At 41.6% G+C, this 14,478-nt stretch overlaps 1 protein-coding gene across 1 annotated transcript; it reads left to right on the top strand.

Moving 5' to 3' along the window:
- Nucleotides 1-2,254: 2,254 nt before the first annotated feature.
- On the top strand, nucleotides 2,255-4,834 carry LOC132817555 (secreted phosphoprotein 24-like). The gene is made up of 8 exons (XM_060828059.1): nucleotides 2,255-2,380; nucleotides 2,527-2,630; nucleotides 2,812-2,940; nucleotides 3,051-3,182; nucleotides 3,300-3,344; nucleotides 3,915-3,959; nucleotides 4,445-4,489; nucleotides 4,611-4,834. The coding sequence occupies exons 1-8, from the start codon at nucleotides 2,329-2,331 to the stop codon at nucleotides 4,638-4,640; spliced, it is 582 nt and encodes a 193-aa protein (XP_060684042.1). The 5' UTR covers nucleotides 2,255-2,328; the 3' UTR covers nucleotides 4,641-4,834.
- The last annotated feature ends 9,644 nt before the right edge of the window (nucleotides 4,835-14,478 follow it).

The following is a 14,478-nucleotide window of genomic DNA, read 5'->3' on the forward strand; positions in this document are numbered from 1 at the left end:
ACTTGCCTTGTCGCCAGTCTTCTGGCGTCAATAGCCTTTTGGGATTGCTGTCTGCATGTCATGAGTTGGAGTCTGTTAACCCTGGTCAAGAAATTTGCAACTCTTCTGAATCTTTCTGATAGTATAGAGAAAAGACTGGATGTGTTCATTCTTTAAAGTTGCTCCTTGGCAACACCGGACAAAACTTGTAGAGTTATTTTCCAGAGATTATGTACCACTTGATGTATAAATAGAAATACATTCATTGTTCGAACTGTGCAATTCAGTTGGTGGATACCCACTCCATAATGAGATTTCTGTTATCAATGATTCAGATTTTAAAATGTTAAATTGTAACTTTAAGGCCTGTGTCTCTGGATTTGAGTCAATTAATTGTATTGTATGTTAAAAATTTTCCTTCTTTACTTGTTGTACTGAGACAGCATGCTATTTTTGTATTAACATTCATGAACAAAATGCTCTAGGCTCCTGGTCCACTGGGTTCCCGCTTAAAAAAAAGGCCTGCTGCTGATCTTTTACTTTTTATTGAAGCAACCTTAGAAATTATTTTGTCTGGAAAGGGCTTACATTTTGATCAAAATAAATTAGCTCTCTCTTGTTCATAGTTAATGCTGTATCCACAAATCAGTGCAGTTGTCTATATTCACAAAAACAGATAGTAAAAAATCTTTCCTTTTGACCAAATTCTCCATTGTCTTTCTGGTGTTCAATTAGCTTTTCAAATATCTGCCATCAATATATTGAAGCCTTTTGTCGACAGACATTGCTGTTACCTTGGTCAGAACTTGTCTCCAACAGGATGGTTTTACCTGATATTCCCCTGCTTGTGGCAACTCCACTTCATAAGAAACTTGCTGTGGATATCCTGATATTGAAACTTCCAACAGATATTTATTATAGTAGCCCATTATATAGGAATATTATATTTCTTATGCAGTGCATCTGGACTAATATTGAACTATTATGTTCCAACAGAGGACCATGCTTCCCACAGAGTCCACGTGATATGACGTAAGATGGAGGATAAGATCTTGATACTTTCAGATCACATGCTATGTGCAATGATGATGTCATGAACACGTCTCTTAAGCATACACTGACATATTGATTGTGAGACAGATTATGTCAGCAGAGAAAGAAAACAGATGAATAGGAAGAAAAGGATTAGTTGATGTGGGAAACGAGACATAGGATCAAGAATAGAATCCCTACATTGTAGAAGCAAGCCTTTCAGCCCATCAAGGCTACATTAACCCCCCTCAATGAGCATCCCACTCAGACTCACCACATTACCCTATCCCTGTAACCCTGCATTCCCCATGGCTAACCCACCTAGCCTGCACATCCCTGAACACTATGGGCAATTTAGCATAGCCAATCCACCTAACCTGCACATCTTTAGACTGTAGGAAGAAACCAGAACACCCGAAGGAAACCCATGTAGACACGGGAGAATGTGCAAACTCGACACAGTCGCCTGAAGGTGGAGTTGTACTTGGGTCCCTGATGTTGTAAAGCAGTAGTGCTAACCACTGAGCCACCGTGCTGATTTATGAAGAAAAATTATACTTTAAACTTGACATTTTGAAGATCTCTAAAACCAATTGACAACCTGCAGGAATAATACTCCGCCTTTTAATATGCTTCATTTCTGAGAGACAGGAATTGGTATTGCAGTCACAAATCTCACATTATTAAATAAAGTTTGCATTATTAACAATGAGTCTAAAGTCTCCGTGGTGCATTTAATGGCCAAATGACAATCAATTCCAGAAAATTGTTTTTTACAAAAATCTGAAGATTGAGAGTGGGAAAAAGAATAGATGATAATCAATAAGTTCCAGAGATTCACAAAATATGTATCCCCATCACCTGAACTAATGATGTAATTTATTCATCAGTAATGGTGTGCCATTATTTTTCAAATAAAATCTGAGCCAATAAAATGTGAGCCAGAGATAGACCATTTTCATGTGTTTACAGCAAGGTTAGCCTTGTAAATATTAGAGAACTAACATAGTTTGTGCAAATTATAGAAGATAATCTCCTCTCCTCTGTCAGTTGATTATTTCACATTCTGAGAAATAATTTCTGATCTCAGCAAATCTAAACATGATTACGATACTGGGAGGAAGCTCTGCCCATTTTGAGCCACTTGGCAGCAGCTTCCCCTGCCCAGGACCAAACTGAGTAAATATGAGTCAGTGTTTGATTGAGGTGGAGGCGCGAGAATATAAAGACTGAACACAGCAAGGAAAGGGCAGAGCAAGAGAGAGAAGCAGCTCCTTTACTCTGAGAAAGCAGCCAGCTGATCACACAAGAGGCAGAATGAAAGCCTTCCTCCTCACCATTGCTGCAGTGCAGATTCTCCACTGCTCAGGTAGGTCCCAGAGAGAGAGCGGCTCCTCATCAACCAACGAGTTATTGCCAATGAGGTTCACTCCCTCAGATATCACCGAGGTGGAAAAATAATTCGCTGAAGTGTTCTGGAATGTTTTGTACAACTTTCCTTTTCTCTATCAACAGGAATACCGAGCCCTAAGGATGCTCTGAGAGCGTCTGTTATAAAACTGAACCAAATCACCGAGACCAGCAATCTGTGTGGGATAACCAGGAGAAGGGTGAAGGATGTAAGTGTGTCCTGGTGTCAGTCTGTTTCACTGTCTAAAGTCGATGCGAATATTACTAAGTGGAGAGGGACATGGATCATGAAGCAACATGTTATATTACACGTAGTATGATGGGTGAATTAGCTCAGAGTAAGAATATCATATACAGTCAGACATTAATGAACTATTTTCTTCTCATTAGATTCATCGCACAGGGAAATTGTCTTACAGCATGGATATAGCATTCTCTGTGAAAGAAACCATCTGCTCCAAGAATTCTGGACTGGAATTTGATGATCCCAGCTGTCACTTCTATCCCAAAAAGACTGCAGTAAGTTCTGAGTTACATTCTCACACTCAAATACTCATGTGTACAGAGTTCTATCATAGAAAAGTACATGTTCCATCAAAATGTAATTTTAATCAATTCTGCTTTGACAGGAGAGAGGTTTGTGCAAAAGCCATGTTGAATATTTTGCCGATGAGGTTGTTGACATTGATGTAGAGTGTCGAGGGTTGAAGACAGTGGACAGCAACAGTGACTCATCAGAATCAAATGAAAACAGTGTTGAGGTAACTTCACAATTATACATGTTAGGATAATGAGAGTTCTATTACTTCAGATAATTTACAACATATTTCATTGGTCTACAGTACTCTAAACATGGAAATATTAATATTTAAATACAGGTCGAAACCAAATCAAAAGAGAAATCAATTGAGAAGTCCTCAAAAGTGAGTATAAACTAAGAATATTATCTTTTTTTTTGCTGTTGATTAGAATTATCAAAAGATTGCGGAAAATATAATATGCAATAGTTGGAATGGAATGTGAGACTTAAATTTGTTTTACTCTGAAATCCTTTGGGTTTGGGTTGGGAGTTTGATGTTGTCCCAAATACAGAGAAAGATGTTTTTCTTCCTTAAGGATGGTATCAGCTGAATATCTACAGGACTGGGCAGACACAAACAATGGCATTGGGAGAACAGTGTCTCACTACAATAGACAATATTTAATGATCTGTTCTGGAAGCAACCTGTAGATTCATCACAAAAGATCCGATCAGTGGAGATTCTAATGCTTCATTAGCTCATTCACCAATATTGCAGGCACACCGGACTGATCGGTGCTGCACTGCAGAACAGGAGGTGTATGATACGAGTCTCCCCAATCCATCATTGAACCACTGACTCTCAACTCCAAAAGTTAAAGTTATAATCTAAAAGCTTTTGTTTGAAGACGATTCGAAAAATTGAGACTGTTTCCACAATCCTACATACATACGATTAAACTTTTCATTCTAGGTGAAAAAGCATTCAACAGAAGCATCACTCGAAGACTCTCCCGATGTGAGTATATTGTGGCATTTATGAAAGTGACCTGACAAAATTAAACTGTTGAAACCTGCATTCAACTGCACCTCAACAGATTCTGAGGCAGAAACAAAAACAGACATTGCTATAGAAGCTCAGCAGGTCTGGCAGCATTTGTGGGGAGGAATCAGAGTTAACGTTTCAGGTTGAGTGACCCTTCCTCAGACCTGAGGCTGAGCTGAGCCTTCCTAGCTATTTCTATTTTGTTCCTGATTTACAGCATCCACAGTTCTTTCAGTTTTTATTCAGATTCTGAGGCAGCTTAGTTTTATTCAATTAGGCACAGCTAAAGACTAGAAATGTAAAGATTATATTCTCATATTTATTGTTTAATAAATAATAACTCAAGTGATCCAGTGAAATTCTTGGTTGAAGGTAGTATGTTTAGTATTACTCAACATCATCGATTCCCAGTAGCAAACAGATAAATCTGAATATTTTAAAACTTTTTTTTTACACAGGAGCATAGCAAGTCAACAGAAACATCATTCGATGTATCTTCAAATGTGAGTATAAACTGGAAAATTGTCTCAGACCATTCGCTCTCGGTCATGATCATCAACAACGATGAAACATTGAATTCAGTCCATCTATAAATGACCATTATCTTCATTCTGTTCATTTCAGGAACTCCATGATTCAAGAGCCCGGCACTAACGAGGAATAAAACTTCTGAAAAGCCGCACTTGGTGTCAACGCCACATCACATTCTGATTAACGAAGATGAGCTATTATATTTTACTCGATCATATATTAAACTAAGGGGACCTGAGGTTCCTGCTTGTACATTTCATTGTGACTGGGATATTTTATAGTTTGTAAATGTTCTGTTTTTCATTGTATATTGTTGTCATGCATTTTGTGGATTATATTAAAATTGTAAAGAAAACATTTTCTGACATTGGTCCAAGTGTTGTTTCTCATTTCACTTATTGGATGGCAGTTTAGATGCACACAGCATTTTGGCCCAGATTTCAAATGGAGATTTTTCTCAATTAATATCTTAACTGAATGGGAAATTACATGCCTCGTACATGGCAAAGAATTCATTAAGCACTTGACAGGTGGTACATAAACATAAAGAGTGTGAGTGTGTGAGTGTGTATATTTGAAATACTGAGGATGGAATTGCCGATTGACAGGATAGTTAGAAGCAATGATTTCAGGGGTTGATGGTAATGACATGAATTTTCAAGAGATTGGCATTGGCAACAGAATTCTTTCTAATTTACACAAATAACTTTAAGTAGCTGTCACAACATAATTTGACAAATTTTAGTATTGAGAAGATTCAGCAATTGTAGTCAATAGGGGCCAGTGAGAAGCTCTCCATGATTGAAGTCATATCTAGTACAAATCGTTTGTGGAGATGATCTACAAACTGTAACCTTACGGCCAGAACATCCTCCACTCTACAATTTTCATCTGGCAGATCTGCCTGACTTCAATAAACAATGCAGGAGGGCATACCAGAAGCAGCACCAGACACAACCAAAAAATGAGGTGTGTTAATTCAGTGAAGCAACGACATGGGAATATGTGCCAATCTGTAGAAGCAGATAGAAAGAGTTAAGATTAGATTACTTACAGATTAGATTACTTACAGTGTGGAAACAGGCCCTTTGGCCCAACAAGTCCACATCGACCCGCCGAAGCGCAACCCACCCATACCCCTACATTTACCCCTTACCTAACACTACGGACAATTTAGCATGGCCAATTCACCTGACCCGCACATCTTTGGACTGTGGGAGGAAACCGGAGCACCCGGAGGAAACCCACGCAGACACGGGGAGAACGTGCAAACTCCACACAGTCTGTCGCCTAAGTCGGGAATTGAACCCGGGTCTCAGGCGCTGTGAGGCAGCAGTGCTAACCACTGTGCCACCGTGCTGCCCACGACTTACAGTGTGGAAACAGGCCCTCCGGCCCAACAAGTCAAGTTAAGGGGCACTGTAACCAACAGTTCTGACCTAAGTTCTGCAGTCCCATCACAACCAGTCATAAATGGAGAAACTCAACAACTCATAGGGATAGAAGGCTCTGCAAATATCCCCATCCTCAATGATAGGGACCCATCCACATCAGGGCACAAGATAAGGCTGAAGCATTTGAAAGCATCTTCAGCCAGAAATAGGAAGTAGATTATCCATCCCAGCCTACTCTTAGGGTCTCCAGCACAAAACATACCTACCTCCAGTCAATTTGATTCACTCCACATGATATCAAGAAATGACAGAAGGCTCTGGATCTGACACTACTCCACTAATAGTGCTGAAGCCTTGGGCTTCAGACCTAGCTTTTCCAGAATAGCTACAATCCTGCCATATGATTGATAATATCAAAAATTACCCAGATATCCCCTAGCCACATAGAACATAACAAATCCATCTCAGCTAATTACTGTCCCACCAGTTTACGCTTGATGGTCAGCATGGTGATGTAACTTATTGTCAACGTTGCTACCAAGTAACACTTACTTTGCGATAATTTACTCACTGATGTGCAATTTGCAATTTCCTAGGGCCACTAAGCTCCTGACCTCATTAGAGGCTTGATATAAGACTCAACCAAAGATCTGAACTCCAGAGAAAAGGTTCGAATGACTGCCCTTGACATTGATGTCACATTTGATCGAGTGTGGTATCAAAATGCTCTAGCAAAACTAGAGTCAGTGGGAATAAGGGAAAATCTCCCTGCTGGTTGCAGACAAAGGAAGATGACTGTGACTGTTGAAGATCAATCATCCATGTCTGAGGATATCTCTGCAGGATTTCCTCAGGGTAGTGTCCTAGGTCCAACCACCTTCAACTGCTTCATCACTGACTTTCCCTCCATTATAAGGTTACAGTGAGGACATTCACTAATTATTGCACAATGTCTAACACCATTTGTGATTTGCAGTGAAGACATTGGACTTTGCTCAAAAACTGCATACATTCATGTAGAACTCTGAGCTCAAAAACTGCAGGAATTTATGTAAAACACTGTTATCTCACTTATTAGATTAGAATCAATCTAAACATCAGGTCATAGACAGAGAACACAGGGAGCTAACACCTTCAACATATTGTCTAGCTATCACCATTGTTAGCAGCTAACCCGAGAATGTAACTTTAAAAAGAAAGGTTTTGTGATTTACACATGAAAGAAGTGAAACTATCGCTGTATTCTAACACATGAAAGGCTTAACAGACAATCAATTTTTCAATGTATAATTTCACTTACAGATTAGATTAGATTTACAGTGTGGAAACAGGCCCTTCGGCCCAACAAGTCCACACCGACCCGCCAAAGCGCAACCCACCCATACCCCTACATTTACCCCTTACCTAACACTACGGGCAATTTAGCATAGCCAATTCACCTGACCCGCACATCTTTGGACTTACATCACACTGCAAATTTTTGCTATAAATTGTGTGTTACGATCGAGCCCTCCACAATCGTCTGATGAAGGGGCATCGCTTCGAAAGCTAGTGTGCTTCCAATTAAACCTGTTGGACTCTAACCTGGTGTTGTATGATTTATAACTTTTAACACCATTTTCAACACCTCAGGCACAAGTTTCTAAATGCAGCAAAGTCCAAACAACAGTTGATTCTGAACTCATAAATGACCAGTAAAATTTATGCCTTACAAGTGCCAGAGAAAGAGGGAATCTAACTTTGACATTCAGTGGCATCACCATTGTAGAATTAACCACCATCATGGGATTAGGTACCAGCCAAATAAAAACTGTGGCTAAGAGACCAGTCAGAGGCAAGGAATTCTGAGGCGAGTGACTCACCTCCTGATCCTAATTGACTTCCCACTATCTACAGGCACAAATCAGAAGTGTGATTGAATATTATCAGTTTGCCTGGATGGGCACAGCTCCAGCAACACCCACCTGATTGAAACCCATCCACCATCTTCAACATTCACTCCTTCTACCATTGACAGTACTGTGGACCAAATACAGCATGCAATGCAGTAACTTGCAAAGACTTCTTTGACAACATCTTCCATTCAGCCCATCAAATCTGCTCAAACCATTCAATGAGATCATGACTAATGAGATAGCTCTCAACTCCACTTTCCTTTCTTTACCCCATAATCCTTGATTGCCTTAATGATTAAAAATCGGTCTGTCTCAGCCTCAAGTATTCTTAATGATCCAGCCTCGCCAGCCCTTTATGGGAAAGAATTCCACAGATTCAGTACCCTCAAAGAAGATAAATTTGCTTAGTTCTGTTTTAAATAGCTAACCCTTTACTCTGAGATTATGCTTGCTCATTGTGGACTCTTCCACAAGGGGAAACAACCTCCCAGCATTTCTTCTTTCAAATTCTCTGGGGATGTTATATGTTTCAACAAGGTCACCTCACATTCTTCGAGAAGAGTCTGAGGTGGAGGCCATTTGGGTTGGGTGGGGGGAAGGTGGTGGTGGTTGACAACACACCAGATAGACTGGAGTGTGAATGAACTTTTGGATTTACTTTACTATACTTAGATCCAGATTGTAAAGCAGATATGGACAGCCAATTAATTTAACTCTAAGGGGATCAGGACAAACCAAATCTCAAATTATAGGCAGAGACCGGACCAGGCTATAGATCACAATTTCATGGTAAAGACTGTTATCTTTACACCACATCAACAGGCACTCCACCTCTTATATGTATTCTGTCTCAGCATTTTTGGAAACCAGCCACAGATGAACCAGTACCTGCAAGTACGTCTGGGAAAAATAAACAAGAGTGAAATTCACAACTGATCTTGGAGGAACCTGTCTGGGAGAGGTCACAGCACAGAAGCAGAGATGTGGATTTTAAGCGTGGCCTTAAAATAAGTCTGCAGTAGTGAGTAGAGTGGGTTCTTTCTTGATTATATGTTTTGTTGAGATATGTCTCTTGATTAAACTTAAAATATAAGCCATTAGTATTAATTTAACCTGGTGCAGTGTTTTGTAAAGGAATAAAACAGCGCTATTTTCTGGGTCTGCAGATTGAAAGAAGCAAAAATGGTCCTTAGTACCGTGATATACGCTGCTTGCCGGATGTGGGAGTTTAGGGAGAGTTTACGGGTTACTGAGGATTATATCCGCAATAAATGCTGTTGGTTGTGAATCCAATCAGATCAAATGGATCAGTTGGAGAGGCAGTTAGAGGCAATGAGGAAGTTACAAGAGAAGGAGATGTGATGGATGGCAGTTAGAGGAACGGGTGAAAGTCTCAGATACAGTCACAGAGATGGGTTAACTCCAGGAAAGATAAGAGAGGTCAGCAGGTAGTGTAGGAGTCTTCTGTGGCTATCTCCGTTTCAAACAAGTATGCTGTTTTGAAAAATATAGGGGGTGATGGATTCTCAGGGGAACGTAGCAGGAACAGCCAAGTTTCTGATATTGAGACTAGCTCTAATGCAATGAGGGGTACTTCGGGTTCCAAGCAATCGATTGTGTTAGAGGACTCTCTAGTCCGAGGTATTGACAGACATGTTGCCAACAGGGAAAAATTAGAATAGTGTGTTGCTTCCCTGGTGCTAGGATCAAGGATGTCTCAGAGAGGGTGCAGAATGTTCTCAAGGGGGAGAGTGGCCAGCAGGAGGTCATTGTAAACATTGGAACCAACGACGTAGGAAGGGAAAAGGATGAGATTCTGAAGGGAGATTACAGAGAGTTAGATGGGAATTAAAAATAGAGGTCCTTGAGAGTAGTAACATCTGGATTACTCCTGATGTCACAAGCTAGTGAGAGGGCAGGAAGAGTAGGAGAGAGTAGATGAATGCATGGCTGAGGAGCTGGTGTATGGTAGAAGGATTCACATTTATGTTCATTGGAAGCTGTTTTGGGGTAGGTGTGACCTGTACAAGAAGGACAGATTGTACCTAAATTGGAAGGGGAATAATATGCTGGCAGGGAAATTTGCTAGAACCGCTTGGGAGGATGTAAAGTAGTAAGGTAGTAGGAAGGGGTTGGGACCCAGGGAGATAGTGAGGAAAGATTTAAATCTGAGACTGGTACAACTGAGAACAAAGGTGATTCAAACAGTCAGTGCAGGCAGGGACAAAGCAGAGAACAAGGTATGACTGATAAATTAAACTGCATTTATTTCAATGCAAGAGGCCTAACAGGGAAGGCAGATGAACTCAGGGCATGGTTAGGAACATGGGACTGGGATATCATAGCAATTACAGAAACATGGCTCAGGGATGGGCAGGACTGGCAGCTTAATGTTCCAGGATACAAATGCTACAGGAAGGATAGAAAGGGAGGCAAGAGAGGAGAGGGGGTTTGTTGCTTTTGATAAGGGATAGCAATGCAGCTGCACTGAGGGAGGATATTCCCGGAAATACATCCAGGGACGTTGTTTGGATGGAAGTGACAAATAAGAAAGGGATGATCACCTTGTTGGGATTGTATTATAGACCTCCTAATAGTCAGAGGGAAATTGAGAAACAAATTTGTAAGGAGATCTCAGTTATCTGTAAGAATAATAGGGTGGTTATGGTAGGGGATTTTAACTTTCCAAACATCGACCGGGACTGCCATAGTGTTCAGGGCTGAGATGTGAGGAATTTATTCACTGTGTCAAGAAAAGTTTCTGATTCAGTATGTGGATATACCTACTAGAGAACATGCAAAACTTGATCTACTCTTGGGAAGTAAGGCAGGGCAGGTGACTGAGGTGTCAGTGGATGAGCACTTTGGGATCAGTGGCCATAATTCTATTAGTTTTAAAATAATGATGGAAAAAGATAGACCAGATCTAAAAGTTGAAGTTCTAAATTGGAGGAAGGCCAATTTTGACGTTTAAGGGAAGAACTTTCAAAAGCTGATCGGGTGCAGACGTTTGCAGGTAAAGAGATAATTGGAAAATGGGAAGCCTTCAGAAATGAGATAACTCGTGTCCAGAAAAAGTATATTCCTGTTAGGGTGAGAGGAAAGACTGGTAGCTATAGGGAATGCTGGATGACTGAAGAAATTGAGGGTTTGGTTAAGATAAAAAAGGAAGCATATATCAGGTATAAACAGGATAGATCGAGTGAATCCTTAGAAGAGTATAAAGGCAGTAGGAGTATACGTAAGAGACAAATCAGGAGGGCAAAAAGGGGACATGAGATAGCTTTGGCAATTAAAATTCAGAAGAATCCAAAAAGATTTTACAAATACGTTAAGGACAAAAGGGTAACTAAGGAGAGAATAGGGCCCCTCAAAGATCAGCAAGTGGCCAAAATATGGAGCCGCAGGAGATGGGGCAGATACTAAATGAGTATTTTGCATCAGTATTTACTGTGGAAAAGGACATGGAAGATATAGAATGCAGGGAAATAGATGGTGACATCTTAAAAAATGTCAATATTACAGAGGAGGAAGTGCTGGATGTCTTGAAATGCATGAAAGCGGATAAATCCTCAGGACCTGATCAGGTGTGCTCTAGAACTCTGTGGGAAGCTAGGGCAGTGATTGCTGGGCCTCTTGCTGAGATATTTGTATCATCAATAGTCACAGGTGAGGTGCCGGAAGACTGGAGGTTGGCTAACGTGGTGCCATTGCTTAAGAAAGATGGTAAGGACAAGCCAGGGAATTATAGACCGGTGAACCTGACATCAATGGTGGGCAGGTTGTTGGAGGGAATCCTGAGGGACAGAATGTACATGTATTTGCTGAAAATGTGTTGCTGGAAAAGCGCAGTAGGTCAGGCAGCATTCAAAGAGCAGGAGAATTGATGTTTCGGGCATGAGCCCTCTATTTGGAAAGGTAAGCACTGATTAGGGATAGTCAGAATGGCTTTGTGTGTGAGAAATAATGTCTCACAAACTTGATTAAGTTTTTTGAAGAAGTAACAAAGAAGATTGATGAGGGCAGAGGGGTAGATGTGATCTATATGGACTTCAGTGAAGCGTTCAACATGGTTCCCTATGGAAGACTGACTAACAAGGTTAGATTTCATGGAATACAGGGAGAACTCACCATTTGGCTACAGAACTGGCTCAAAGGTAGAAGACAGAGAGTGGTGGGGGAGGGCTGTTTTTCAGACTGGAGTCCTGTGACCAGTGGAGTGCCACAAGAATCAGTGCTGGGTCCACTATTTTTCATCATTTATATAAATGATTTGGATGTGCACATCAGAGGTATAGTTATTACATTTGCTGATGAGACCAAAATTGGAGGTGTAGGAGGCGAAGAAGATTACTCCAGATTACAACAGGATCTTGATCAGATGGGCAAATGGGCTGAGAAGTGGCAGATGGAATTTAATTTAGACAAATGTGAGGTGCTGCATTCTGGGAAAGCAATTCTTAGCAGGACTTATACACTTAATGGTAAGGTCCTAGGGAGCGTTGCTGAACAAAGATACCTTAGAATGCAGGTTCATAAATCCTTGAAAGTGGAGTCGCAGTTGGATAGGATCGTGAAGAAGGCATTTGATATGCTTTCCTTTATTGGTCAGAGTATTGGGTACAGGAATTGGGAGGTCATGTTGCAGCTGCATAGGACATTGGTTAGGTCACTGTTGGAATATTGTGCGCAATTCTGGTCTCCTTCCTATCGGAAAGATTTTGTGAAACTTGAAAGGGTTCAGAAAAGATTTGCAAGGTTGTTGCCAGGATTGGAGGATTTCAGCTGTAGGGAGAGGCTGAATAGACTGGGGCTGTTTTCCCTGGAGTGTCGGAGGTTCTGGGATGACCTCATAGAGGTTTATAAAATCATGAGGGGCATGGATAGGGTAAGTAGACGAAGTCTTTCCTTGGGGTCGTGGAGTCCAGAACTGGAGGGCATAGGTTTAGGGTGAGAGGGGGAAGATACAAAAGAGACCTAAGGGGCAACGTTTTCATTCAGAGGATGGCACGTATATGGAATGAGCTGCCTGAGGAAGTGGTGGAGGCTGGTACAATTGCAACATTTAAAAGACATCTGGATAGGTAAATGAATAGGACGAGTTTGCAGAGATATGGGCCGGGTGCTGGCAGGTGGGACTAGATTGGGTTGGGATATCTGGTTGGCATGGACGGGTTGGACCGAAGGGTCCATTTCCATGCTGTACATCTCTATGACTCTATGACTCTAAGTGCCTCTCCAAGCCACATGTCAACCTGATTTGGAGCTATATCACTGCTTCTTTCCTGTCATTGGGTCAAAATTCTAGAAGTCCCTTCCTAATTGCACAGTGGTCATATTTATACACTGTCTCTTATACCATGGAATAGCCAGCAATGCCCACAATCCCTGGAAGGACGAAAAAGTTCTTGCATTAATATTGTTAGTAGCTTCTGTCCATGCTTAATTATTTTTCTGGAAAGTTTGCATGGTTCTTTTATTTACTACTTCATTGTTTGTAGGCTTTGCTGATGTGATTTGATTTATTATTGTCACATGTACCTAGGTACAGTGAACAGATTTGTTTTATGTGCTGTACAGGCAGATCCTACCGCACAACAAGTGCCTAAGGGTAATAGAACAGAGTAAAAAATGAGGTCTGCAGATGCTGGAGATCACAGCTGCAAATGTGTTGCTGGTCAAAGCACAGCAGGTCAGGCAGCATCTCAGGAATAGAGAATTCGACGTTTCGAGCATAAGCCCTTCATCAGGAATAAGAGAGAGAGAGCCAAGCAGGCTGAGATAAAAGGTAGGGAGGAGGGACTAGGGGGAGGGGCGATGGAGGTGGGATAGGTGGAAGGAGGTCAAGGTGAGGGTGATAGGCCGGAGTGGGGTGGGGGCGGAGAGGTCAGGAAGAGGATTGCAGGTTAGGAGGGCGGTGCTGAGTTGAGGGAACCGACTGAGACAAGGTGGGGGGAGGGGAAATGAGGAAACTGGAGAAATCTGAATTCATACCTTGTGGTTGGAGGGTTCCCAGGCGGAAGATTTGAGAACGTGGCTGAAGAGCTTCTGTGCAGAGGAGATGACCTGGGGGGTGCAGTGAGAGAGGGACTCACTGAAATCCTTGTAGAGGGAGGAAGAGAGCTTCTTCAAGGAAGGCATCCTTGTAAGAGGATTCGCAGTAGGTTAAAATCTTCGAGTAAAAAATGAGGTCTGCAGATGCTGGAGATCACAGCTGCAAATGTGTTGCTGGTCAAAGCACAGCAGGTCAGGCAGCATCTCAGGAATAGAGAATTCGACGTTTCGAGCATAAGCCCTTCATCAGGAATAAGAGAGAGAGAGCCAAGCAGGCTGAGATAAAAGGTAGGGAGGAGGGACTAGGGGGAGGGGCGATGGAGGTGGGATAGGTGGAAGGAGGTCAAGGTGAGGGTGATAGGCCGGAGTGGGGTGGGGACGGAGAGGTCAGGAAGAGGATTGCAGGTTAGGAGGGCGGTGCTGAGAGCAAGGAATACAATGTTATGGCTGCAGAGAAGGTGCAAGAAGAGTGGAATCAACATTATGTTTGAAATTTGAGAGGTACTGTCAGAAATCTGATAACAGTGGGGAAGAAGCTGTTCATGAATTTATTGGTATCTGCGTTTAAGCTTTTGTGTCTTTTGCCCAATGGTAGAGGTTGAAGGAGATCCTAACCAG

Source organism: Hemiscyllium ocellatum, chromosome 7 (genome assembly GCF_020745735.1).
Source record: "Hemiscyllium ocellatum isolate sHemOce1 chromosome 7, sHemOce1.pat.X.cur, whole genome shotgun sequence".
Lineage (NCBI taxonomy): Eukaryota > Metazoa > Chordata > Chondrichthyes > Orectolobiformes > Hemiscylliidae > Hemiscyllium > Hemiscyllium ocellatum.

Coding starts and splice junctions, on each gene's coding strand:
- LOC132817555 (XM_060828059.1), top strand. CDS start 2,329: ATGAAAGCCTTCCTCCTCACCATTGCTGCAGTGCAGATTCTCCACTGC. Junction 2,941..3,050: donor TCTATCCCAAAAAGACTGCA/GTAAGTTCTGAG, acceptor CTGCTTTGACAG/GAGAGAGGTTTGTGCAAAAG. Junction 3,960..4,444: donor CACTCGAAGACTCTCCCGAT/GTGAGTATATTG, acceptor TTTTTTACACAG/GAGCATAGCAAGTCAACAGA.